Source organism: Ipomoea triloba, chromosome 5 (genome assembly GCF_003576645.1).
Source record: "Ipomoea triloba cultivar NCNSP0323 chromosome 5, ASM357664v1".
In the NCBI taxonomy this organism is placed as follows: Eukaryota; Viridiplantae; Streptophyta; class Magnoliopsida; order Solanales; family Convolvulaceae; genus Ipomoea; species Ipomoea triloba.
In genome coordinates this window covers 1,292,374-1,319,554 of record NC_044920.1, presented here as the reverse complement: position 1 = coordinate 1,319,554, position 27,181 = coordinate 1,292,374, and the positions used below count along the sequence as shown (strand labels likewise).

Sequence of the window (27,181 nt, the reverse complement as noted above, 5' to 3'; positions counted from 1 at the left end):
AGATGGGGTTTAACCTTGGTCTTTGGTATAGTCAAAATCAACCGCCCAGATTAAAGAAAAATATAAAAATATAAAATTAAAATACGGTGACATTATGGTAATAAGTTTAAAATTTAAGGTATTTAAGTTTATAGTTTAAGGTGCATAAGTTTATAGATCTAGGTGCATATGCTTAAAGCTTAAAGTTCTTAAGTCTAAAACTTAAGTTGCTTAGTTTTATAGCTTAAGATGCGTATGTTTAAAACTTAAGTTGCGCCACTTTCTAGTTTAAGGTGTATCAGTTTATAACATAATTGTGCATCTTTAAAGTTTAGATGCATTATTTTCCAGCTTAAGATATATAAATTCGAAACTTAAGGTGCATTAGTTTATAACTTTAGGTGCCTAAGTTTTATAGCTTTAGGTGCCTAAGTTTTATAACTTAAGATGCGTAGTTTTATATCTTAAGATGTTTAGTTTTATAGCTTAAGGTGCGTAGTTTTATAACATAAGGTGTGTCACTTTTATAGTTTAAGATGCATCAATTTAAAATTTAAGGTGTGTAGTTTTATATCATAAGGTGTCTCAATTTGAGACAGTTGATCATTTGCATGCATGTTGGTAGGAAGCACGTTTTTAATTAAAAAAATAAAACCATTTCAGTTTGAGTCATTAATTTAAATTAGATTAACGGCTCAGATCTCACCCATCTTTCACCTGGGAGACTCTTGGTGATAAAATGCTGGACTCCGCTCTCTAAGCCTCACCTCAACTTTTATTCTTACCTTTGCCAACCCTGTTTACACAATTTGGAATGCCCGCAACTCTCTTTGCCAGCAAGACTTTTACTTATGGAGGATTTAATTACTATTCCGTCTTCTGTTAATGTAATAATGTTATTTACCCATACTATCCACCTAAACACATTTTGTTTTGATTACTCCTGCTACTTAGGAGTTTTATTTTGTGCTTGATGAGCTTGACCAAGTTTGGTTCACAGTTTGTGATGCTTAGCTTCATTTTATTCTTAATAAGTTTGAAGGCTTTACTGAATGTTGTATGTGCAGAAAATTACAATGAGAAGAATGTGTGGCAGAGGCATATAAGGGTGGTTGGTAGTATGGAATTGTAATTATATTCCTACTAAATTTTATGAAATTGTAATTGAAGACCACCCCCCTTTTGTGTTCCCTGCATCCCGGCGTCTCTAATCTCTATTATTCATTCTTTCTCTACCCTTTCCCACTTCACACCCTCTGGCTAGAACCAAAAAACCTCCCCAAAAAATCAATCTTGTGGTTCCTCTAAGTGAAAAGGAGAGGAGGTGTAACTTAGAGTTGAACTTGATTGATCTGATCCTTTTGGGTTTCGGGTTTCGACCTACTTTTGATCTGAGTCCTTTACTCCTTCCTGGCCTCATTTCACCAACCTTTCCCTTTTTTGAGTCTTGTTATTCTAGCTTAGCTTGTGTCATCCTAAAAAACTTTTTATTTTTAATGGAGAATAATGGTTATGGGTCTAGTAGTGTCCCTGACAATACTGCTGTATTGCCTCCGCCGGAGAACATGATGTCTGTGTTCTACATCCCTACGGCATTTCCTCCGCCGGAGAACATGATGTCGGGTTCAACTGTGTTCAACATCCCTACGGGGTTGCCTCCCGTGGACAACATTATGCCTAATTTGGGGTGGGCAGCAGCGGTGGGGAACATGGACATCCTTGGTCGTGGTGGGCTTCCGATGAATGTTTCCACCTACTCAGGCTTTTCCACGGCATGGCCTCCGGCAGAGAACATGCCTAATTTGGGATGGACAGCGACAGGAAACATGGACGACGGGCTTGGTCTTGGTCTTGGTGGGCCTCCGATGACTGTTTCAACCGGGAACATGGACATTCTTGGCTCTCCGATTACTGTTTCCACCGTAGAGAACATGGCCAATTTGAACATGCCGACGGCTGTTCTCACGGAATGCCCTCCGGTGGCTGTCACTTCTGAGGCGGGTCCGAGCATGATGTCGGAAATTGAAAAAGCAGGTATGAATTGAATATTTATATTTTTGTCATTTTCGAGCTAATGAGCTAGCTAGGATTTGTCTTTCTCCGCAACATCTTTATTTCAAGTATATGTATGTTCTATCTTTCTATATATATGCATCAATCTAATAAATGTTTTTTATTTTAATTTTTTTCTAAAGTTAGCAGATCTCCATACAAAGGAGCGAGCCAAGAAGGCATAATGTTTGCACCAGACCTTCAAGATCAGCAATCCAGGTTGAATCTATCAGGCTGTATAACAAAGCCCCCGAATCCGTCCCCGTCCGAAGATAGTACTAGGTTTTGGGTTAAAGTAGAATCGAAGAAGGATCTTTTCAAGTTCCCGCTCGACCTTCCAACCATGGACGGGTTGAAAACACAAGTCTTAAAGAGACTCACTCATTTGGAAGCGGATGGTCTTAAGTTCATGTACCAGGATGAAGATGGGGAAATGATCACTATAGCTTGTGAAGAGGATTTGCATTTCTGCTTCCAATATTTCAAGTCATCATTCCACAAAACTAAAGTCAGATTGTCACTTGTTGCAAATGATGATCGCTAGAGCTGCTCAGTTTTACAAAACATAGAGAGTCTAAGATATAAAGTAAAGTCCGATTTTTGTACTGTGTACAAATAATATGGGACATTGACAAGAAAAAAAAATCCTAGCGGATACCTCATCTACTAAGGAGTACATGTGAGCCTTTTTTTGTTTTTTGTTTTTTTTTTTTCTTCAGTTCATTTTGATTCTACTTTATACTATCATTGTACCTTGGATCTAGGCATTATTACTATTACCTTTGGTTCCTTTACCGTTATTTTAGGGTTTAATATGAACTAAGTACTTCGTTAGCTTTTTGTTCCTTGTGGTTATTTTGCTTGTAAATTTACATGTATGTACTAATTTATGTTTGACCCTAAAAATTTTGCTTGTAAATTTACATGTATGTACTAATTTATGTTTGACCCTAAAAAGAAGATTAAACAAACCACAGACCTAAGCCTTAGGCCGACACACCTTAAGTACACAAACCACGCACCTAAAGTTTTAAAATGATGCACCTTAAGTTTTAATAACCCACGCACCTTAAACATACATGCACAAACAAACCTTATTATGAGAAATACTAGCACATAAAGCAAAATTAAGCACCCACTAGAATGCACACGCATCTAAACCCAAGCACACAACCAACATAGAATATATGCACGCCCCACAATGAATATATGCACACAACAGACATGCAGTATAACACACCACAGAGGATACATGCACAAACTAAAACCAGCAAGCCTACAATGCATACACTAGTATTTTCTACGCACTTTCCGTGAAAATTTGTGCTAAATATTTAAACTCAATTAGTAAATCATTTTGAAATACATAAAATAGATTTTAAAGTTGATTGTTTTGAGTTGCAAGAAGTTTCGCCCGTAAATCTCTACCTAAGCTTTATTTTGTGCATGTGTCTAAAATTAACAAAAGAAATACAAAATCATTGTGATAAATATATACAACTATTATTTTAAAGGTACTCAACGTTGTATTGCAACCTTATTCTCCTTTATTATTTAGTTAACATGTAGCTTACATTGCTTGTAGTTTCACATAAAATTCTTTCCCCAAAGTACCCCTTAATGTTTATTAAAAAAAATTTACTATAAGGAGGTGTTTGGTTGGATGGAAAATCTTTTCCATGGAAAAGGTTTTCCATGAAGTGGAGGAAAATGTGATTTTCCATTGTTTGGTTGGATGGAAAATGTTTTCCATTGGAACTTGAGTTTCCAAAAGTTAAGGAAAACAAATTCTTAGTTGGAAGGTGGTATTTTGTTTTCCATTGAGTTTGGGAAGAAAGTTTGAGCAAGTAGACTATTTTACCCTCATCAATAATAATATAATATATTATCACTATTAATTGTTAAGGGCATATTGGTCTTTATATTCATAATTCCTTACCATTCCAAATCCAACCAAACAATGAAATTCATATTCCCAGTAATTTATTTTTCACCAACCAAACAATGGAATCTATTTTCCTGGTAATTTGTTTTCCATGAAATTTGAATTCTATTTCCTTCAAATATTTTCCAGCGAACCAAACGGGCTGTAAAGGAACTTAAAAGGCTCCTTAATTGAGAAGTCGCGCCTTAAAGGCTCCTCAATTAGGGATGGCAATGTGCCCCGTCCCCGCCGGGGATGGGGAAAACTTTCAATTCCCCGCCGGGGACGGGGATACCCCTCCCCGCTAGGGATGGCAACGGGGCGGGGCGGGGCTCCCCGTCCCCGCCCCCGAAACCCCGACCCCATCCCCGTCCCCGTCCCCGCCCCCGGCGGGGAATGGAAAATAGTCCAATTTAATTATCATGTATATACTCACGAATTGTTATTATAAATATAAATGTCCAATTTAATTATCAACTTAAGCTATAAATGTTTAATCCAACTGATTTTTAATTAATACAAAACATATTATTAAAGGATGTGCTCCCAAAGTCTAAATCAAACACTGAATATATTATACAGGGAGAAATTAATTAAATGCACATTAGGACAGTCTGGTCTGAACTGAGCTTTGATTTGATTTAAATGGCTTCAATTCTGATCTTTGTAAACGGAAAATCTGACGGCGGCCTTCTCTGTAGTCTTGAAAAATTCCAAGCAGTAATGTAAATCCTCATCACAAGCCACGCTCACCATTTCTTCATCTCCATCTTTGTACCTTATTTTTAGAGTTTCAGGTTCCAGTTTGAATCTCTTTAAAATCTCTCTCTTCAAACCATCCACAGTTGCATTGGGGAGCACAAACATGACAACGTCATTGTCGTGTTCCGCCTTAACCCACAAAGAACTTGATGCCATTATACCATTCCCTATACCCAAATTGCTGGATTGATGATCATCTTGAATAGCATGATGTTCATATTCATGTTGGTTCACTTTCTTTCTCTTCTTTGATTGCCATCCTTGTATCCCGTGCCTTCTGCATGCCCGTTTAAAAGTAGATCTGCTAACTAAACAAAACAAAACCTTTAATTTTTTTGTTTTTAATGTTCTTGTTACATAGTTAATATGGCCAGGCCACAATACTAAGATAAGCTTAATTACCTCCACACTCCTTAGCAGCGTCATCAAGATACTTGCCAAAACACTTCTTAATATCATCTTTATTAATAGACTCTACTAAAGTGCCAGAGCTCTTCCAAAACACTTTACATATCACCCATTCGTTCTGTAAAATGAACAAATTCCAAAAAAAAAAAAAAAGTGAGAATTAATTGACCTTCGTTAAGCAACAGAGGTAGGGGTGGCGTTTTAGGTTTGGGCTTTTTGGTTTAAAAAAGAAAACACTTGATTATTTGGTATATTATTAGTTCGGTTCGATTTATCTGAACCTAATTGTCCACCCTTAAACAGAGAATCAGAAAACGTGAGTTTGCTACCTTAGCGTTTTCTGGAAGATGTCGCATGGAGTTCTTGATGCCCTCTAATCTGTATTCATGCATTACACAGTTTTTCTCTTCACTTCCGGCTGAACTCTGATAAACCAGAGTCTTCTTCAACCCAACCAAGTTGGCTTTAACTCTGCAAATCTTCTTAGACAATTTGCCTGTCGCTTTCCAGTGCCCTGCACCGGTGGTTCTCAGCTCCAGCGGCTGCGTCCTGTCTCTCAGGCAGAAGTAGTACCGTTCTTTTCCACCCATTTTCGCCGTCCCTTCGTCGGAAAACCAAGAAAGAACAAGAAAACAGGAAAAGTAGCTTTAATTCGACGCATCAATTAATTTAAGAACCAAACAGTGTGCTATAGATTTAAATTACCTGGCAAATCCCGGGGTTCAAATCTGTTCATATCAATCTCGGCAATATGATCTGCGCAAAACTTACTATTCACAACCTTTGGGTATAAGTAGTGAATAATAAGCTCTTCGTCGGTAGGATTGAATCGAAACCCGGGACGCAATTCCATATGATAGATCGTCGGAGATACTAAACAAAGCCTTTGGTGTTCTCAGCCGCAGGCAATTCGGGTTTAGTGTTCACAGAATGTGTGATGCAGAACCAATTTTTGATGTTCTGATATGGAAGCCATGCTTGCTTCTGCTTATGCCATATATATATATACTTGCACGATGACGGTAGAATGTGTCATAAGTCTATTTTATTTATGAACACATAACTTACCAAAATGTAATTGAATCATTAGATTTTTTTTTTAAAGTGTAATTAACTTATTAACAAGTTAAATTATGCAATTACACTAAGTAGTCGGTTATAATCATCAATAACGGGTTACCTTGTTTACATGACTTATTACATATAAATGAGACTTCTAATCTACTATAGAAACTCTCATTTTTTACTTCCAATTCTTACTTTTCTCTCATTTTTTCCTCACCCAAACTTCCCCAGCATTCTCTGCAAACTCTCCACCGTTATCCTTCTCTTCCTCGCTCCCTTATCATCCATCTTCTTGCTATCATTTTTCTTTTGCTTTCCTTTTCTTCTCTCAGATTTTTGCTTTCCTTTTTCCTTTTTCTATTACTCTTCTTCTTCTTCTTTACACAACAAGAGGAGCGGCGGCGGGGATCCATTTCTTCGTGGAGATTTGTTCGTGGTTTGGGCGGCGGCGGGTTCATCTGGGCTCAAAGGTAACAGAAAAAATGGAGTTTTAGTTGATTTCTTTTTAAAACAGATCTGTCTTTTCCATTTTTTTTTCAACTACTTTCTCCTCCTTCTTCGTTGCTGATAATGGAGATCCATCTGTTCATGGTTTGGCCGGCCACGGCGGGTTCATCAGTTTATGTGTGTTTTTTTTTTTACCTCCCACTTGAGAAGGCAACAGCTATACCTTGGACCACAAGTCTTAAATCAGTTAAATATTGGTTTTTTTCTCCTACTTATTTTGAATTTATATCATCTATCATTTATTTTGAATTTTTCCGAATAATATTGTGGCTTCAGGCATCGACCTTGATGTATTTCTTAACACAATGATTAGTGTCATATATTTTCTCAAAACAAAAAGTGTGATATGTGTTAATTTTAGGTAAGCTATTAAAAAAATTCGTGATACAAAGAAAATTCCTAATATCATAAACTTTTTCTTCAGTAAAGATGTTATACTTAGGCTACAATGTCTTTAGGTATATATACATGAATGAGCATACCCTACATTTCAAATACAACAATACAAACCGAGTTAACTACAATGAATAAAACATGAGAAATGATCTCATGGTATCATATAAAAAACCAACCCGCTGATCATGAAATAGACACTTTTAATTTCTAACAACTCTTTCTACCTTCATTTCAGTTACAACATAACTACGGACACATCCAGACCGATAGCTTTACTTGTCTGCTGTGGATGAAGTTGAAGACCAACAATAAATTGGCCAGGCATGGTGGGAAGAACAACAACAACACAGCCACTGCTGAGAGAAATGTTAGGACACAATCTGCTGAGACTTTTATTAGTAGTACCTGTGCTTGTAGTAATGTATTGGTCTAAGTTTTGTATTTGAAAACACTCAACATATGTATGTATTTATAGGGTAGAATCAGCACTGTAATAATACTTAAAATATTATATCAAGATTGTACTTGGACAGCAGCCCATACCACAAATAAACCAAACCCGCACACCACCTCTAACAAATGACAGTACTAACTAAATAATGGACTTTCTCAAAAAAAAAAACTAAATAATGGACCATAACCCTATATTTCAGCATTGATCAGGCTAAAAGAACACAAAAATAGGCGGGAATTTTATTTTATTTTTAATCTGCTCAGTTACATGAACACCCAAAAACAAAAAAACAAACGCGTGGCAGGAGCTGATTGGCTAAATCCCTTGGTCTTTTACATATTTATAGATTTATAGATTAGTAAATTAGCTAATTTTGATATTTCAGTTAATATTTTTGCCTTTTTGGAACTTGTAAGTTATAATTTGCATTATGTAATTTGCAAGATCTATATTTTGATTATTTACATAATTTTTTTAATCTTTATTTATTTTCAAACCGAATTAATTCGAAATCTGAAATTTTTTGTCCGAATCTGAATTTATATAAATCCGACGGTTACAAAGCCTAAATTTGACGGTTTGGATACATAAATATAAATCTGAAACCCGTTTGAATTGGCTGTTGGGATATCTGACCTATCCAAACCCGTCATATGCACACGGCTACCTATAAAGCTAGCACACTTATCAAAAGACGGTGTAAATTGCATATCAAAATGACGGTAGGTAGGGAGTGGTTGGATACTCCTCCTTTATTTCTTGTAAGCTGTCTTGTAAGTGATTTAATGAATTAAGCCTTTATTCTAAAAAAAAAAAAATGTCCTGTAGGAGATAAACATGGTTGGTTATAATATTTCCGCAGCAACACACAATAAAACTTTTAATCCATCGTGACATCGTCCAACATTCTTCATTTATTCATTAGTTAGAAATTGCCCCACCCAACCCCAGCATCACACGTGGGCGAACAGGTGAGCCGCGTACACACCGGAAACCTCCCCAAATAGTTAGTTAAAAGCGGCCACGCGACGCAGATTCGCGGATCATACGCTCTTTCTTCTTCCGTCCCAATTTGGTCTCCTCTCTTCCTTCCACGGCTCCCTCTGCATTTCTTTCAAGGTAAACTTCTTCAACAGATGTAATACGATTCTCTCTTTGCGTATACGTGCGTATAAGTTACGGGGTAGTTGTTGTTTCCTAGATTTCCTAGATTCGTTGTAGTTTTACACGTTGATCTGTGCTTAAAAGTTTGAACTTTTTGCTTTGTTGTTTGGATCGATTAAGAATTTAACCCCGGTCTGTTTTCTTTTTTCTTTTATTGAACGAAATTTTGAATCTTGAATGGTAGAAGAGGAGCAGATTAGCTGAAGGAAACAAAAGGGGGATTTGGTAGATGGGATTTTGATTACTTTGAAGTTTTGAATGCTTAAAATGTTAGATAAGGTTAGGATAGGATTTTACTATGTTTAAACTAGGAGCTGAGATTTCTGTAGAGTTGGTAAGTTTGTGCAGTGTGATATCTAAAAATTGTATTTTTAATTTATACCCTTTGTTGCTTTTGTTGTTGTTGTTGTTGTAATGTTGCTTGGCCCTGGTTTGTGTGTATTTCATTTGTTTTTATCTTTTCATTGTGTGGAAATAGCTAGCAAGTTTCTCTCTTTTTTTTTTTGGTGGTTTTTGAAGCGGTTTCTTTTCTGCTGCAGACTTTTTTTGTCTGACCTTCATGAATTGGAGAAGCATTGCTGCGTTTTCTGTTTCCTCTAAAGCGGGGAACAAGTACAGCTCTCTTTTCTGGATTTTGACTTGCGTCTACCCGAGATTCTTTGGAACCGTTGTTGCATTTGAGAATTACCTCCTCTTCAGGGTATTGTGAGGTGTCTTTCTTTGATAGTTTTGTTTGGGGCTTTGGGGAGTTTGTTTCTCCATAGTTTTGCAGAGCCTGTTGTTGAACTGATCCTTCTTGAACTTGAGTAAAACATGGTTTCTGCTGAGTTCTCACATCTGCCGGGGAAGAAACCCCTTCAGAATAATGTGCTTCTCCTGTTGAAAACACCTGATGTCAAGGCACTGGATAATGTTGATTTGGAGTTTTCTGATGTCTTTGGTCCTGTTCCAGCTCAGTCACCAATCTATGAAAATGTTGCGGTGCCAGATACAAATGGATTGGCTTATGAAGACCCGGCTGTAATTTACAGTCGCTCTCATTCTTTTGTTGGACCAACAACCTGCGTTAATCAGACACAAAAGCTCAGCAGACTCACATTAAGTGAGGACGATGACTCTCTGGTACTTGTAGACGAAGTCTGTGAGGAGGCTAATGGAAAACGTCAATCTTCTTTTGAGAATTCTATTGCTGGGGATTCCACTGTTCAGGAGCACAGTCTTTTACCAAAATCAGTTGGACTTGAAGACTTCGAAGTGTTAAAAGTTGTTGGCCAAGGTGCATTTGGAAAAGTTTATCAGGTGCAGAAGATTGACACCTCGGAAATCTTTGCAATGAAGGTCATGCGGAAGGATAAGGTTTTGGAGAAAAGTCAAACTGAGTACATGATTAGCGAGAGGAATATACTGACAAAAATAGATCACCCTTTCATTGTGCAGCTTAAATACTCTTTCCAGGTAACCAGTGATGAGTATGAACTTAGAACAATAATTATTTAGCTCTAACCATTAGTTTCCGGCCTTAAGTATCTAATTTATTGACGCTTGAGTAGTTTTGTTAATGCTACTTGTGGGAGTTGATTTTACTCGCTATATTTTAACACTTTGATTTCGATGCAGACTAAATACAGACTCTACCTTGTTTTGGATTTTGTTAACGGGGGACATCTTTTCTTTCAACTCTGCCGTCAAGGCTTATTCAGGTAATAGCATAATTAGTGCCTATAAATAGTACTCCTATCAGAATACTGTCAAATATGCACAGCTAGTAACACTTGGTAATCTTTTCAGAGAGGATTTAGCACGGATCTATACTGCTGAGATTGTTTCCGCTGTTTCTCACCTCCATGATAAAGGAATAATACACAGGGATCTTAAACCTGAAAATATACTTTTGGGTGCAGAGGGTCATGTTAGTATCTCATTCTTGTCGCCCGCTTGCTGCAAATTAATTTGTGCGATTCTGTGATTATATTAGTCCATTTTGTTAGACTTATGATTATAGATTATGGTTATGACAGATGATTATGGATTATGAATAGTTAACTTCAAGATACCTCCACTTCAAGTCCATTTTGTTTAATTGCAGGTTGTACTGACTGATTTTGGTCTTGCAAAGCAATTTGATGAGAACTCGCGGTTCAACTCTCTGTGCGGGACAGTGGAGTACATGGCACCTGAAATTATTCTTGGGAAGGGTCATGATAAGGCTGCAGACTGGTGGAGCGTGGGAGTTCTACTATATGAGATGCTTACGGGAAAGGTTTGTAGTTCTTTGTGAACCATCTCGTGAATTCATGATTTTCCCGAGTTAAACTTGTATAATCTGGTATTTACTAAGAATTTCGCTTTACTTTTGCCCCGTCTATTTGTAGCCTCCCTTTTTTGGTGGGAACCGGCAGAAAGTTCAGCAGAAGATCACGAAGGACAAGATCAAGCTCCCCGCATATTTGTCAAGTGATGCACATTCGCTGTTAAAAGGGGTAATCTTTGTCTATCTTAACTTATTTGTCTTAACACATGCCAACACCTTCGTTTTTTTTTTGGCCCCGAGACCAGTTTGGATCAACTGATGATTATGTAGCTCACGTTTGCATCCTTATCACTGACATAGGAAACATTAGTTAGGATCATATGACCGAGGTTATATAGTGTCATCAATTAGTTGCAAGACCAATGATCATGCTGAATTGCATTCGCTCCTGTTTCCCCAGTCGATATCATATGTTGAATTCTGAACAAGAAATACACTTTTTTCTGTCCAGCTCCTGCAGAAGGAGGCAGGCAAGCGGTTTGGCAGTGGACCAAAAGGTAGCGATGAGATAAAGAGCCACAAGTGGTTCCGATCCATCAACTGGAAGAAACTAGAAGCTCGAGAAATCCAGCCAAGTTTCTGCCCCGAAGTTGCAGGGAAACACTGCGTCGCAAACTTTGAGGAGCGCTGGACCGCGATGCCTCTGTTAGATTCTCCGGCTGCCAGTCCAAAAGGCTGTGAGAACCCTTTCAGGGGTTATAGTTTTATGAGACCTGACCTCCATTCCTGCAAATAAACTAAGCACATTCCCCATTTCCCCCTCAGCTTTTGCTGTAAAAGCAGCAGCTCAAGCACTGTAATTCTCTTTCCTTACAAAGTTATGATATCAGCAGCTTTTCCCTTTTAGTATTTATGTATAGGTATGGTACAGGTATATATGGTGTGTTTTAAGATCAAGAAAAGAACCAGATCTGTAACAGTTGCTTGAAGAATCCACTTTGTTTTTCCTTTCCACATTATAAATTGGAGTTAGCAATACTGTTGCATGCAAGCTGACAATTTGAGCAATGCAATTTACATAGAAATCCACCCCAAATTGTCCTCTTTTAACCTGTTGGATAGGTTTTGTTTTATTTTATTTTAATACAACTGAGAAGGTTAGGAGTTAAATTTTTTACATCCTAACATAAAGTCAAAAGCTAGTCACTGCCCAGCTTAACTAACTAGTCCAGTAAGTAGTACTTGAGGCAAGCGATAGTGTGCGCATTATGCCTAAAGTGGGCGCGCAGATCCCTTGTGCGTTGTGCTTACATGCATTTAGTTTTGTGTGTTGAGCCACTGAATCACCATGATTTGCATCCTCCCAAAATGAATCAGACCGGAGTGTGAGAGCCCTTAAGGTTGGGATTTCAACCTTTTGGGGCAAAAGACTAATATCACTTGTCCCGAAGGATGGCCAAGTGAGTATAGTATAATTCTCGTATTTGAAGGTCATGAGTTCAATTCTTGTAAACACTTTCTTGGTTGTTGTATATAGGCACATAATTTTTAAACGAGAGTCTACAACGCAAAGTGAACCCTAGTCTATAATATAACTTGGATTATGTCTAGTCTAGTTGTCTAGGTGTAAGATCACTACTTCGAAATTTTACAATTTTACCTTATTTGGATAATACAATGGCCCTGTTTGGTAAATGTCCTTTAGATGATTGGGTTAGAAGATACGATTTGTTGATAACATTAGTTGATTGTAGAAAGTTGTTTGGTAAATTAGCTGTTAGCTGATAGATGTTTGGTATAATTTCTTTTCTTAAAAAGCTAATTGAAAAAACTGCTTTGAGTAGCCTTTTGAATTTTAGTATTTTGGAATTACAAAATGTTTATTAACCAAACATTTATATTGATTTTTTAACCAAGTCAAACAACTAATAGTGGTTAAATAAGTCAAAATTGGCCGATAGGTATTATTTACCAAACAGGGCCAATATCAAATTTTATTTAAACTTGGATGAGAATAAGCTTAATTGATTAATTGATTCTCCAACAAAAATATTTTTATTACTCTAGAACTTATGTAACTTTAGATTTAATTTTTAGTACTATTAGTTTTTTCTTCGTTTTCTTAATACATGGCATATATCACTATAAATATAGCTGAAACTTTGTATTTTGAGTTGGTCACGTTATTGATAATAAAATTTAGTTTTTTACTTTGTTTTTCCTAGACTCATGGCTTGTCTCTTGTGAGATTCAATATTGGTGATTGGTTGTCCCTTTACCTTAAGGGCTACCCGTCTATCATTATTGTGTGAACCAAATTATTAAATAATGTATATCCCGTATACGAATAATATATTTTTAATATATTGAAAATGTACATTATATTTAGGAAAAGTACATTATTTAATTTGAATACTGAAAATACATTATTTTATATAATGTACATTCAGTACACAAATAATATATTTTTTGTTATGGTCCACACAGCACTATGTGGACTATAGTCTAACAATAATTTGTCGCTACGTGTAGGGTGGGCTAGGGTTGCATGAAACTTAGCCCGCCGGCCGACCCACAAAATTGTCAAAAATTAAGTCCGCAGTGGGACGGAGCAGCTCACTTTGACAGTATTGCGTGTGACACTTTTATTTCTATAAATAATGTATTAATGTTAAAGCCTTGTATTGGCAATTATTTTTGGCTACTAGGTTTAGTGATCTTTATTTATTTTAGATGCCGTAATAGAATGCCCACCAAGAAGTGCTATAAGGCCAATAACACAAATTATGGGTTGTTATGCCGTGGACCCAGGTCCACCTTGCAAGGTGAACCTGGGTCTACATTCACATACACTATATTTTACATTCACATACACTATATTCTACATTCACATACACTATATTCTACATTCACAATTTGTAAACTACACATTCACACATTACAGGATTGTATGTTTAGTAACTATACTCTACATTCACATACACTATACTCTACATTCACAATTTGTAAACTCCACATTCACACATTCAAAACTCTATATTCACAGGTCCTATACTCCACATTCACAACTTGAGAACTCCACATTCACACATTACAGGGCTACAAGTTGCTAGAACTTCTTAACTCTATTACAGATTCACACATGCATAACTCTACATTCACGATTTCTATACTCCATATTCACAATTTGAAACCTCCAGATTCACACATTTCTGGACAACTCTACATTCACACAATCATAAATCTACATTCACGATTTCTATACTCTACATTCACACTTTGAAACCTCTACATTCACACATTTTTGGACAACTCTATATTCAGCAATATGTTTACTAACCTTAAAAAAATAAAAATAAAAAAAAATAAAAAAAAAATGACAAAAACGACGTAGTTTTGGACCCAGGTCCACCTTGCAAGGTGGACCTGGGTCCACAGCATAATTTGCCCACAAATTATAATGAATTATTTAAAGAATCATATCGTTAATTAATTAATTAGTAGCCCTGTTTGGTAAATAATCAGCCTATCAGCCAATTCTGGCTTATTTGATCACTATTAATTGTTTGGTTAATAAGCTTTTTTAACTCCAAAATACTAAAATTCAAAAGGCTACTCAAAGTAGACTTTTCAATTAGCTTTTTGAGTAAAAAAATTATACCAAAGAGCTATCAGCTAACAGCTAATCTATCAAACAACTTTCTACAATCAGCCAATATTATCAATTAATCATACCTTTTAACCCAATCAGCTAACAACCATTTACCAAATTAATCATACCTTTTAACCCAATCAGCCAACCCAATCAGCTAACAATCATTTACCAAACATGGACAGATTCTTAAGTGGAAGTTACTCTCTTATTGGTCTATACAAATCAATGTGATTAAGAAGATCTTCAAGATTAATGAGCTAGCACGTCAAGGAGCGTGTGTTAAGTGTATAAGGGTCTTAATCCCTGACACAAATAATCAAATATCATGAAGTCTTGAATGTATTGTTACAACTTACACTGCAAAAATATGTTTCCTATCAATTCTTCCACCCACATCCCATTAAATCGTGACTTATGAACCCAACTACTTTCAACTTTATATGGGCAACTATAACAATTCATGCAAAGAGAATTGCAATAATGAGATTTTGTCATGAAAAAGAGAGTTTTATTGAATAAGATTATAAATATCTTCATACTCTTCCTCATTTCTCTAATTTAATAACCCAACATTCTTGTAATAATAATCTTTTATCCAAAATTAGTCCAAATCTAAACCAAAAAAAAAAAAAAAGAAGAAAAAGTATATATACCTTTGGCTCTAACTAATTAATACAAAGTTAATCTGATTTGGTTTCTTCTCAGAAAACATGCCAATTCTATAGAGAATACAAAAAGTAGCCTAGGTAGTTAGACAATCATAGATTTGCCAAAACTACACATCCAAAAAGGTGACAAAATCCATAGAGAGATTTGCAGATCGAAAACTAGAAGTGAGTATGCATGTATGCTCTCAACTCTCAACCAATCATTCTTTTTGCTCTGCAACTGCTTTTAACTTCTTCTGAAGCTCTAGCTCTTCAACACCAACCAGTGTGTCCAGTTGTCTTCCATCTTTCAGGAAGAAGAAAGTGGGAGTGGCTTTTATATCCCATGATGAGCTAAACTCCTGCACCCAAAGTTTGTATACATACAATGTGATTAAGCTTTAGAATCGCCGTCCCTAGTCAACTATCTGAGAGTGTGCACCGAGTAAAACCCGCCTTATGGCCAATTCAAACCAAAAAGATTAATTGATAGGTCTCTCTTGTTTGTCATGAACTTGTAATCTTGTAATTACCAAATCTTGTAGTTACCAAATCAACACACCAGCATGGTGGGGTTGCCCCGAATCGCGTTTCCTTTTGTTTAACTCTACCTTAACTAAGATTAGAGTTTTGGCTTTCTCGCTAGCTTGAGATATGTCCTATGACTACCACTTTTTCAGAATTTTGATTCGGAAACCTCAACTATCCCATGGTGTGGGGTACAAGAGGATAGTTACTGGTAGACTTGGGTGTTCATTAGAGGTGCGTGCGGGGTAAGTTTGGATACATATAATGTGATTATGTGTTAGAATTCCGGTCCCTTTTGGGTGACGAGGAAAACCCAAAATCACTGTTCGAGAGTATAGGGCAAATTCCGGACCCTAATCAGTAAAGAACACGTCTAGGTTGCTCATGGCTGACCAACTCAAATCAAGAAGACCAATAGGTCTCTAATAACCTAACCAATTTAATTAGGATTGTTTCTGAATTGCGGTCATTTTCATTTAACTCGATCTTAACTAAGAGTTTAAGTTGCATGCTCACCCCTAGCTCATCAACGTCAACGGTTATGAACATGAACGAGGTGTGCTTATCAGCAAGTTGGCGGTAAATTGGTGCTGCGTTTCTAGAATGGTTGCACCACGATGCGCTAAAATTTACAATAACCTGCACATCCAATAATACAATGTGAGTAGGCTGTGCTACGAAATAGCCATTTTAGTCCTTCAATTGTCTACAAAGTGCGAGAAACTTACTATCTTGTCATCCTTGTTAGCCTCAGAAATATTTTCGTCCCAATCCTCTATGGTAGTCACGAGGTGAACATTTCCACCTCCAAGCTCTGCCGAACCACTTGTATGCTCCTCGTTGCCTTGTCCGCATAACTATACACAAATTAAAAGTGTTAAAACGGTACAAAATTTTTATTCTCATCTATACTCTTGGTAAAAACCTTATCAAACTCATCTCAATCCAGATAATCTTCATTTCTAGCTATATTCTGGAAGCATGACAAACAAGTAAATCAGAGGATGTACCAGCCAAACAGATCCTCTTCTTATTTGAATTGAATATATTCATCAAACTAATTGAGCTATACTCTTAAACATATCCTATGCAACACTTTTTGTATTCTAAATTATAAAATCGTATTTTCTTTGTATAACATACTCCCTCTGTCCTATTTAAGGTGTCTAATTTGATTAACGAGTCTCAATAATTATTTTTAATTCAATTTCTCATAACTTTAACTTTCATATTATTATATAAAATTTATATATTTAAAAATTACTCCGTACATTAAAGTATTACGGAGTATTATAAACACTAAAATTCAAATTTAAAAATAAAAAAAATATTTTATTTAAAAAATAATTAAAAAAAATTAATTTGACCAATGAATATTAAATAACACAAATAAAATAAGGCAATAAAACATATATTTTGAAAGGTGATATAACAAAAGTAAGATTCTATAATGGGCACCATACCCTAGTCCAGCACTGTCCCATGGAAGAGGATGGACTATGTTACCGAACCGGCCCCGGTGAAATAGGGTGCGCCAATGACCCTACCTAAAATGTAAAATAAGCAATAAAAAGAATTCATTATAATAGAATATAATCAGACAAAATGCAATTATATATATATATATATATATATATATATATATATATATATATATAAAAGCTCAAATGCGGTTAGACATTAACATGCTGTCGTACTATTAAGTATGCAAAAACGCACCAATAGTGTTAGGAAACGCACAATAAAGAAATACACCAATACACTCCAAAACGCACCATTAGGTATGCATCACCCAAAACATACATTAGGTATGCATAAACGCACCACACAGTGTTCAAAAACACACCATTAGGTGTGGTGAGGTATGGTGCATTTTTGTTGGTGTGTGGTGCGTTTTGTGATGCATTGGTGCATTTCATTGTTGTGCATTTTCTAACTCTATTGGTGTGTTTTTACATACCTAATGGTCCGGGCATACGGTCACACCGGCCGCATGTTAAGACCTAGCCAAACTGGAACTTGGCCATAAATCACAAAATTTTATATATGACAACACATAATCCAAACTCAAAGGCATTGCAATATATACAACACAGCTGATGAAAAACACACTATTATTATCCACTTTTTCAATCATTCAAGAAACGGGTGTAAAAAATGATCAAAAATGATATAATGATATTTTTGATCTGGATGTTTTCAGTTATTTTTGGATAGTCTAAAAATCACAAAATTTTTAGCATTGTATATACATAAACAACATGGGAATAATTCAAACCTAGAAACAAGAAACCATGGAGATATTGATGTCTGCAGCATGCAAGCATGGCGCCATAAATTCCATTATTCAACAAATTGGTGTAAAATTTGCATGTAATTCCATGAAAAGTATGAATGAATTGAAGAATGTGGATGCGAATGGGAAACAAAAACTAACTAGAGAACTTTTGGGAAATTGAAATTATGGAGAACGAGTTTGATTCTCGTACCTTTCAATAGGAAAACTAAAAACGGGTCAGAGGTGAGGAGAAATCAGCATTTTGAAAAATGGCTCTCATTTAATCAACTTTAATTTGTTACAATGCCTCCGTATAATGTGAATATTGAAAATTTTATGTCATATTATTAAAAATAAGAATAAAATGTAACATCATTAAATAACATCAAATGAATTTTGTGTCCAAATTTAGCCAATAATCTAAATGTTTTAACTATTTTTTGAACTATGTTATTGTGTAGTGTATGTGCAACATAGTAAAAGTTCTCATAAATAAAGCAAATTAAAGGGTATTGTTAGGCCAAAGATTTTGTTGTCAAGCGGCATAACTGTAGCTCCTCCAATTGGGAGGTCACAAGTAAATTGTAGGCTATGTCCGACTATATGGCAAGTTTTGGTTGGACAGTTAATTAGGTAACTACAATGGCTTCAAGTTAGACTCTCAATGAGAGTTATCTATTGATTTCTTTGAGTCAATCAGCTATGAGCAACCTAGATTAGTGTACCTCTTGAGTCACAAGGCTGGCTTTACCCAATAGCAGTTGCGGACTTTTCAGTAAATTAGTTGATGAGAGAGAAATTTCTCATTTATGTCAGCTGATTGATCAAACAATCTACAAATGGCACAACAGGGAATTGCATAAAGATATGCAAACATGAAAGAACATCTAATGGAAACATTAAACAACATCATATCATCCAAGGAAGCATTAAGGAAAGTGTGCAACTGGTCATTGCAGATTCATGGCAAATTCACTCAGGGGTGCCTGCATTGGAGTCTTTAGACCTGTTATCATCTGAGGATGGCTGTGGCTCTGTCTCTGTCTCTGCAGGCCCGCGAATTCCCTCGATTGCTCGAACAACCTCTGCCATTGTCGGCCGCATGTCGGGCGCCTTTGCAACGCACGACAGAGCGATCTGAAGCATCTGCACCATCTCCTCTTCAATGTTCTGATACTTCATCAGCTCGACATCGAACACCTCAGCTGTCCACTCCTCTCGAACCACGGACCTCACCCACCTCGGCAGATCAACGACATCGTCGTGCCCCGCCACTGGCACAGCCGACTTGCCTGTCAGCATCTCAAGGACCACCACCCCGAAGCTGTACACATCTGACTTCTGAGTGACTCTCCTGGTTTCGATGAACACCTCTGGTGCCCGGTAGCCCGGGCGTCGTGGGCTGGTTGTAGCAGCATTGTTCATCAGAGGGCATAAGCCGATATCAGAAATGCAGCCATCCATGCTTGTTGTCAGAAGTACATTTGAGGATTTGATGTTGCCATGAGTGAACTTAGCTCCACCTTCTGAATGAATATGAGCAATACCCTTTGCTGCTCCAATCGCAATCTTCAATCTTGATTCCCAGTCCAGTTGATTTCGACCAGTACCCCGATTACCTGTTACAGTAAATTCTGTTAGGATCAAGTGCTTATCATTACGCCCAGTGTTGTAAAAATTGGCCTAGGTGGCCCTAGGCCGAGTCAATTTCAACCAAGGCGACTTTTAGTCTTCAGGCCGACTCGGCGCCAAACTCGACCGAGTCAACATCTAACTCAAAGCTAAGTCAACACCCAACAGCTTAGCTGCTCCTCTTCTATATTCCTCTCAACTAACAGTCAAACATATGTAGTTGACTATTTGGGGATTATAACAACCAAACAACTCACGGCCTTGAGTGCAAAAAGTGGAGACTATATACCGAATAACTCGGCTGCCTAGGCGCCCGACTAGCGCATTTTGTAACATTGATTACGCCAATAGCTATAACTAATAGCAAAGGTGCAATTTTATTTCCTTATAGTTGCATAGCAGTCAACAAAAAGACAGGATGTTGGATTCGACTCTCCAAGCCACAGTCCAACGAGATCATATAAAGATTGGATCCAAAAACAAATCATCAATTGATTAGGTTGATGCATATAATGTAGTCCTGGTTTGATTAAAACTAAGAAAGATGGCTAATGAATTCAAGATTGAAGTGGAGTTAAGGAAAGATGCATACTTTGCAAGGCTGCAGACAAGCTGCCAGCAGGCAAGTAATCACAGACAAGAAGCTTCTCATCCTTGGAGAAGTAATATGCGCGAGGTGGAACAATGTTAGGGTGCTGTGCAATCCTGCCTATGATCTCCATATGTTGCTCGAATTCCCTCTTCCCGACGCACACTTCCCTCAGCCGTTTCACCACCACGATCGTCGCCTCGTCCAACACAGCCTTGTATGCTGTTCCATAGCTTCCCTTCCCGAGAACTTCAGCAGAAGCCCTCAGCAAATCCTCCAGATCAAAGCTGTAAGAGCAGCCTTGAAAGAACACCAATTTGTTCTTCTCTGCATCTTGCACCCCGCTCCCAAAGTCCTCGGGCTTCTCGCTCTTTCCACCATAAGCAACTCTCTCCTTAACTTCCCCGCTGCCATCCGAGATTTTCCTCTTCAAGCAGAAGAAGACAATGGCAAGTGCTAAAAGAAACAGCACTGAACAAGCCCCTACTGTAATTATAATGATAGCTGCTATGCTAGGCTTTTTCGAGGCAGTTGGTGTTTGTTTTTCAGGTATTGGAGGGGAAGATAGCGGGGAAGGTGCCAAGCACTGAGTCAGAGGCTCCCCACACAAACGAGAATTTCCCATAAATGAAGAAAGTGGGAATTTCTTGAGGGAATCCGGAATCGAGCCATTTAGCATGTTGTGACTCAAATTTAAGTTCTTTAGCCTTGAAGAGTCGAGATCAGGAACCACACCGGATAACAAGTTATATTGCAGGTTCAGAACAGATAATCGCGACAAATTCTTGACTGCAAGTGGAATTTCGCCAGTAAAGGAATTAAAGGAAAGATTTAACACACCTAGCTGGGGAGAAAGCGAGGTGGGGATATTCCCAGTGAAGTTATTCTGTTGAAGGTAGACCGATTGGAGAGAAGCGATGGAGAGGATATCAGAAGGAAGATTTCCATTCAAACGGTTGCCCCGAAGGCTTAGAACCCGAAGAGCATCCAGCTTTCCAATACTGTTGGGCGGGATAGAACCATAAAGACCAACACCGGGGAGATGGATAGCTACAACTCTGGTTCCATCTTTACTGCATTTGATGCCAGTCCAAGACCTGCAGATTGGGAGAGTAGAATTCCAGTTGAGCTTTCGTCGATGAGGGACAGATGCAGAAAACTCGAGCAAGGCCTGTCCATCGGAGTCAAGATCAGCAACAATCCCCGGAAGAACAAAAACAGAAGCAACAGCTGCTAGTAAGATATGAATTCTCATTGCGGTTTTCTTAATGCCTTAGCCCAACAGACGCAAAGAAGCAATGGCTGCTAGTAAGCGAGGCTCGAGGCTGCCTGTTTTGACATTGCAAGATGAAAAAGGCAATCAGTTTCAGCGCAAATATGGAGAAAAAAGTGCAAAAGAGCACTGCAGAAAACAATGAAAATCCTTTAATTCTAGAAATGTTCTTTTGTTATCAAGGAAAAATAGCCCTCCATTCTAATCAACCTTCACCAAACCGCTTATTCAAAAGCAAGGACAGCAGGCAAGAAAGGATGCAGGAGCCATCCCGCAAAATTGTTGAACTACAGATTGAGATTTGAAACCGAGTATGCAAGGACAAGATTTATTGTCTAAAGTTTTTTTCGAGAAAAAGGCTTTCTTTTTTACCTCCATCCCATTTTAAAAAAAAGAGTCATTTTCCAAAGAATAAAGGAAGAGCATTAATACTTCAGAACAATTAAAATCTGAAAGCTTAATTCTTAAATAAACACATCAATGCTATCTGAACAGAACCAAATTCGAGTAAAAAAAGTATAGAGAAAGGCTAAGAGGCTTAAACAGTTAAACCCTGTTCAGTCTTCTCCATATCCTTTTTATGTCTTATTACAGGTAGAAAATTGCAGTCATCACAAGAAGATTATGAAACCGAGACGTCTAGACTTAAGGCTAAACACGTTTTGGAACTCTTTAAAGGCAGACGAGAAAACTCACCATATAATAATGCTCGAGCAATGGAGTCTGAGCAGCTACTGAGCTGCCAGTGCAAAGTACAGTGGTGAGATCTTATACATCATGCATCAATGATTGGACCGCCTTTTCTCTGGCATATTTAAATTTTGCAGGCACAGTGAATCTTAGCAAAGAAGGCATGCTATGCTACACACAAAGGAGATCAAAGCTAAAGAGTGCAAAAAAAAGGTGATCCATTTAAGAAAAAAGCCAAAGTTTGAGATAAAAAAGAATGCAGACCAGAAAGAGAAAAAGATTCACAATAAAGAAAAAGCAAAAGTTGGGCTGTTTTTTTGTTTTCCAGTGATGATGGGTATGGAATTCAATGTTGAAAAGTGAAACTTAACAACATTTTTATTCTCAAATCTCCAGCATTAGGTGTCAACAACTTCTTTAAAAACAGTATTTAATTTTGTCTTGGGGGGTGGGTCATTTGACAATGTGGGTTTTCTAATTAATCATTGAATCCCATGATTGCATAACCATTCAAAACAAATTAGCATACCAAGTCCTTTTTAGGTTCAAGAAAATATAGATTAATGGGAAGCAACCTCAACCAAGCTGGTCAAGTTGACTAGTTCGACGTACTCTCGACCAGAGTGGCCTATCAGTCTTATTGATTTGAATCGGTCAATTTTGGGCAATCTAGGCTGGTTTACTTATTCATGATCCTTGGTCAGCTAGGGTCACAAGACAAGGTTTATCCAAGACACACGTCGGATAGTAACTGTGGGTTTTGCTTGCCACCCAAAAAAAATTAGAAATTATAGTGTTTTTCAACTTGTCTAGATTATACTTGGCAGTGTAAAAGCAGATTATAAAATTCAAGCAGCCCAAACTCATGACTTTACATTATAAAATAGAAATTTTGAACAATACAAGTTGAAAGGTGGATGAAAGGGGTGAAAACCTGTATTTACCAGCATGATGGTTCCAATTTGCATCTTAATTACTGTAAGTAAAAAAAGTACTAATCAACTGAACTAACCCTCACCTTACCAAATTTTGTGGGGCTAGCTGTAAAAAGAGAGAGCAGAAGCTGCCCAGCCATTGACAGGTAAAAATCCATACACAGTAAGAACCCAAGTTTATTTATACATGTATGGTAAAGAGTGTGTTTGTGTGTGAACAGAGCTAAAGAGAGACTTACAGATTAAAGGGCAGTGCAAAGATTGAATCTTGGACAGAAAGCTTGAAATTAAACAAAGAAATTGTGTATGTATGTATATATGTATGTGCATATATATCTTGAAAACAGTTGTTGAGTTTAATGGCACTCTTCAGAGAAAGCTGTTTTCTTGACTTCTTGAGATGTCAATTGTGAAATTTAGCTTATCAAAACACAGAGATTTCTTTTTTACTCCGTATAAAATTTTGAGTTCTGGTGCGATAAGATATTTTACTGGCTAGAGTTATAAACTGAAATTTTTTAATGAACATTTTCATACCAAAGTTTATTTATTTTTTATTTTAAATTCATAGGTGACAGTTTACTTTAGTCATTTTTATCATAACATTCTCATTTGGTTTTAATATTATTGTGACATTATCATTTTTAGTCTTTTATCAACAAAATAGTTTAAATATCCTTAAATACAAAACATTTTGATCTTTAATTATAATTTTTTTCAAAAAAATAAACATAAAAAAGTCTTCCACTGTACATTTACGTGGTTAATCAACAAAGAATTTTAAGAAGAAAAAAAAATGCATTTTTTATTGTTTCATTTCTTTAGCGGCGATTTCGGCAACGGCATTGAGGACTTGAGGACCGTTAAACACGTAGAGACAGTGACACAATACATAGTAAACAATGTTCAATGCCATACAGCCTAATGTTTTATTCTAAATTTAGAACAACTATGACATTATTTGCCATTTTAGTCATTATTTCCTTTGTTTAGAGCTTACTACATTGTACAAATATTTGGTACACGACGAAACAAAAATGTTGTTGTTTCTATTTTTATTCAGAGCACCAAGTGCATTACAACTAGCATATGTATCAGTACATATATTTTTTTAATATTGCAAAAATCGCTAGGCATTCCTCGAACACCCAATTTTTTTAAATAATTTTTTTATTTTTTAAAAAATTATTTAAGATTTGATAATTATAAATTATTTAGTATTTTAATATTTAATATTAAAATGTTAGATATTAACCTAAAAACAACTAGAATTGTGAATTGTATAAAGAATTAAATATTTAAAAAATTAAAACACAATTTCACAAAGTCAGAACTCACAAAGTATCAATATTAGAGTAGTTGATTTCGATTTTTTTTAAACATTTTTGGGTTTGAGACTGATTTGAACAATTTAGGATTATTTCGCTCAAAATGAAGTCGTTTTGAGTGAAATAATCCATTAAAAAAAAACAGAACAATAGCTAATCGTCGGTCGCCTAGTCCGCCCCGATCTAGTCGGCGCCCAGGCCACCAAACGCAAAAATCACCAATTTCGGTGATTTTCTAGGCAGTAGGCCGCCGCCTAGCACCGCGATGTTTGCAACATTGTGTTTTTTGGATAACAAAACAAAATGCGGTGCTATAATTTAAGATATTATTTTTAAAAAAATAAAATACATTATTTGTTTGCATTTATAACGATTGAAAATGACTAATAATAAGATAATGATAATGATGTGTGACAAATGAATTGTTGTTATGAAGGTGACATAGTGATGAGTAAAGATATGGAGGGTCGAGTCTACTAATCCAACATTCTATCAACAAAATATGACGTTGATTGTTATGCAAGTAAAAAAGAAATAAAGTTATGTTTTGCTAGCTACTGGCTAAACTTTTGACAGACAGTGTACGCAACTATGAAGTTAAGGACTTTCTTGTAATTTCAAGAATTTGCATTAATGTTGCCTGCATTTTAACAACTTACATTTTTCAACCTGGTTGTTAGAGGTAGTTAAGTGATCCCCATTGCTTGTTGATGTGGAAGCACCAGAGGTAAGATTATGGAGTAGAAAATCTTATCAGTTATCACTTCAATTTCAATAATACTGAAAAGCAATGAAATTTAAACCGTTTAAGTTATCACTTCCAATAAAATATATTCCAGTTGCTATCCAACCATTATTCATTTGAGAGAACATTAAAAATTAGAACCATTTATTGCTCTCAATAAACTTTAATCCGTCTAGTTGAAAATTATGTTAGTTAGGTGCATGTCATACCATATGAAGACAGAAAATTATACCATGGACCTTGATCTAAAATAACATTTAGATTATATGTATGCAATTAACATATTTTATACTTGCAACAATTAACTGTTTATGTGCCTATAAATGAATTGAATGCACATAACATGTTAACTACATATGCATTAAATGGTAACTATATAGGCACATTATTAATACAGGTACAAAATATGTTGATTGCAAACACATTAACAATATATTATGTGTCTACAATTAACCTATTCTATACATACAGTTAACAATTAGTGTTTGTAATTACCATTTTATGAATATGTAGTTATCTATTAACAAGCACAAAATATATAAATTGCATAGACATAATTTTTTTAATCAAAATCCACAATACAAAATAAACCTTGATCCATGGTATAACAACTATATGAAGACAATATGGTACAGAATCTTCCAAATTAAGAATACTATTTAATATGTGCAACCTAAAAATAGAATTTTTATTTTGTATAAAAAATAGAAATACAAATCTATAATGTTTAACTCCTCCCCTGATCACAGCTGCAAGCCTGCAATCAAGTTGCCAGACTCGCATGCTAGATAATGACAGTATAACACCAAATGAAAGTCAATTCTTATTTTATGATTAGTCAGTGATAAAGGCATGCACCCAATAAACTATTTACATTTAAAGAGGAATCGATATTTAAAGATTTCTTATAGAGAGTCTCACACCAACTACACACTTTGGATCTTTGAAAAACTGAAAGAATTATGTACACTTATTAAAATATATATTAGCCCCAAATTATATTGTGGACCATGATCATAGCTGATACAGCAGTTGTATTGAACGGATACTGCAGTTGTATTGAAAAGAAACTGCACTTGCACGGAACAGAGGCCATTCATCCGTACAACACAACTGCATTATCTTTTCAACACAACTGCACAACTGCAGTATCCGTTCAATACAACTACAGTCCCAGATGAATGACACGGCTTCTGTTCCGCGCAACTGCAGTTCTCTTTCAACACAACTGCAATATCCTTTCAACACAACTGCAGTATCAGTTCAACATAACTGTACTATCAACCATGACCCATGGTCCACAATGCATTGTGGACCATGGTCCACAGTATAACGACTGTATATCAGCAGCCAATAACATCAGATCTGACCCTTTTCTTCTTTTTCTACATCCAAAGTAAAATAGGCAATGATGTATTTACAGAGGAAGGATATAATAAGCATATTTCCATTAAACTAAAGTTGTAACGAGTCAGTAGTTCTCAAAAAAAAAAAAAAAAAAAAAAAAAAATCGGCTCTTCCGTTTGGGGTTTGATTAACCTGCACGGATTTGTTGTTTGAGTGTGCCCATGCCTCGTCATGGCACTTGAAAAAAGGACCATTGCGGTCGCAAAAGGGCCATTGTGGTCGCAAAAAAAATATATAATAATAATTAAAAAAATAAATAAATAAATAAATAGAAAAAAAAATCCCGCGCTCCCGCGATGAGACCAAAATGGTCGCCCAAATACCGGCTTGGTGAAAAAGATGCCCTTGGCACAAAGAAAAAAGGACCATTGTGGTCGCAAAAAAATAATTATAAAAATCCCGCTTCTCAGCGATGAGACCCCTGTGGTCGTTAAAGCACCAGCTCGGTAAAAAGATGCCTTTGGCACAAAAAATCTTGCGAATTTTATCCCGCTTCTGAGCGATGCCGCTTT

At 36.4% G+C, this 27,181-nt stretch overlaps 5 protein-coding genes across 8 annotated transcripts; 2 read left to right on the top strand and 3 right to left on the bottom strand.

The window, feature by feature from the left end:
• Positions 1-1,304: 1,304 nt before the first annotated feature.
• LOC116019605 lies at positions 1,305-2,575 on the top strand. The gene is made up of 2 exons (XM_031259877.1): positions 1,305-2,013; positions 2,175-2,575. The coding sequence occupies exons 1-2, from the start codon at positions 1,476-1,478 to the stop codon at positions 2,573-2,575; spliced, it is 939 nt and encodes a 312-aa protein (XP_031115737.1). The 5' UTR covers positions 1,305-1,475.
• A 2,002-nt stretch (positions 2,576-4,577) lies between these two features.
• LOC116020815 (NAC domain-containing protein 71-like) lies at positions 4,578-6,063 on the bottom strand. The gene is made up of 4 exons (XM_031261360.1): positions 5,831-6,063; positions 5,455-5,726; positions 5,120-5,243; positions 4,578-5,025 (listed from the first exon to the last, which is right to left on the bottom strand). Exons 1-4 carry the CDS (start codon positions 5,976-5,978, stop codon positions 4,607-4,609), a joined length of 963 nt encoding a protein of 320 aa, XP_031117220.1. The 5' UTR covers positions 5,979-6,063; the 3' UTR covers positions 4,578-4,606.
• Positions 6,064-8,554: 2,491 nt separating this feature from the next.
• Positions 8,555-12,013, top strand: LOC116020866 (serine/threonine-protein kinase AtPK2/AtPK19-like). Of its 2 annotated transcripts, none has more exons than XM_031261423.1 (7): positions 8,555-8,666; positions 9,251-10,166; positions 10,329-10,411; positions 10,500-10,620; positions 10,798-10,971; positions 11,084-11,191; positions 11,474-12,013. In XM_031261423.1, exons 2-7 carry the CDS (start codon positions 9,525-9,527, stop codon positions 11,756-11,758), a joined length of 1,413 nt encoding a protein of 470 aa, XP_031117283.1. In that variant the 5' UTR covers positions 8,555-8,666; positions 9,251-9,524; the 3' UTR covers positions 11,759-12,013. The 2 variants fall into 2 exon arrangements, with proteins under 2 accessions (XP_031117283.1, XP_031117284.1); XM_031261424.1 differs by lacking the exon at positions 8,555-8,666 and adding an exon at positions 8,770-9,045.
• A 3,472-nt stretch (positions 12,014-15,485) lies between these two features.
• LOC116019604 (thioredoxin H4-2-like) lies at positions 15,486-18,128 on the bottom strand. Its single transcript, XM_031259876.1, has 5 exons — positions 18,071-18,128; positions 17,256-17,339; positions 16,521-16,649; positions 16,309-16,431; positions 15,486-15,626 (listed from the first exon to the last, which is right to left on the bottom strand). Exons 2-5 carry the CDS (start codon positions 17,274-17,276, stop codon positions 15,486-15,488), a joined length of 414 nt encoding a protein of 137 aa, XP_031115736.1. The 5' UTR covers positions 17,277-17,339; positions 18,071-18,128.
• A 688-nt stretch (positions 18,129-18,816) lies between these two features.
• LOC116020762 (probable inactive receptor kinase At5g58300) lies at positions 18,817-22,503 on the bottom strand. Of its 3 annotated transcripts, none has more exons than XM_031261280.1 (3): positions 22,261-22,503; positions 20,295-21,620; positions 18,817-19,689 (listed from the first exon to the last, which is right to left on the bottom strand). In XM_031261280.1, the coding sequence occupies exons 2-3, from the start codon at positions 21,544-21,546 to the stop codon at positions 19,043-19,045; spliced, it is 1,899 nt and encodes a 632-aa protein (XP_031117140.1). In that variant the 5' UTR covers positions 21,547-21,620; positions 22,261-22,503; the 3' UTR covers positions 18,817-19,042. The 3 variants fall into 3 exon arrangements, with proteins under 3 accessions (XP_031117140.1, XP_031117142.1, XP_031117141.1); XM_031261282.1 differs by lacking the exon at positions 22,261-22,503 and adding an exon at positions 22,117-22,204; XM_031261281.1 differs by lacking the exon at positions 22,261-22,503 and adding an exon at positions 21,775-21,906.
• Between the last annotated feature and the right edge of the window lie 4,678 nt (positions 22,504-27,181).

Bases quoted from the DNA above. Each gene is read 5' to 3' on its own strand.
- LOC116019605 (XM_031259877.1), top strand. From the start codon at position 1,476: ATGGAGAATAATGGTTATGGGTCTAGTAGTGTCCCTGACAATACTGCT. The intron at 2,014-2,174 runs GTATGAATTGAA...TTTTTTCTAAAG, and splicing joins GTCGGAAATTGAAAAAGCAG to TTAGCAGATCTCCATACAAA.
- LOC116019604 (XM_031259876.1), bottom strand. From the start codon at position 17,276: ATGGGACAGTGCTGGACTAGG. The intron at 16,432-16,520 runs GTAAGTTTCTCG...TTGGATGTGCAG, and splicing joins CTAACAAGGATGACAAGATA to GTTATTGTAAATTTTAGCGC. The intron at 15,627-16,308 runs GTGAGCATGCAA...CTTTGGGTGCAG, and splicing joins TTGACGTTGATGAGCTAGGG to GAGTTTAGCTCATCATGGGA.
- LOC116020866 (XM_031261423.1), top strand. From the start codon at position 9,525: ATGGTTTCTGCTGAGTTCTCACATCTGCCGGGGAAGAAACCCCTTCAG. The intron at 10,412-10,499 runs GTAATAGCATAA...TAATCTTTTCAG, and splicing joins TGCCGTCAAGGCTTATTCAG to AGAGGATTTAGCACGGATCT. The intron at 11,192-11,473 runs GTAATCTTTGTC...TTTTCTGTCCAG, and splicing joins CACATTCGCTGTTAAAAGGG to CTCCTGCAGAAGGAGGCAGG.
- LOC116020815 (XM_031261360.1), bottom strand. From the start codon at position 5,978: ATGGAATTGCGTCCCGGGTTTCGATTCAATCCTACCGACGAAGAGCTT. The intron at 5,244-5,454 runs GTAGCAAACTCA...TTCATTTTACAG, and splicing joins ATCTTCCAGAAAACGCTAAG to AACGAATGGGTGATATGTAA. The intron at 5,026-5,119 runs GTAATTAAGCTT...TGTTTTGTTTAG, and splicing joins CGCTGCTAAGGAGTGTGGAG to TTAGCAGATCTACTTTTAAA.
- LOC116020762 (XM_031261280.1), bottom strand. From the start codon at position 21,546: ATGAGAATTCATATCTTACTAGCAGCTGTTGCTTCTGTTTTTGTTCTT. The intron at 19,690-20,294 runs GTATGCATCTTT...TTACTGTAACAG, and splicing joins CTTGTCTGCAGCCTTGCAAA to GTAATCGGGGTACTGGTCGA.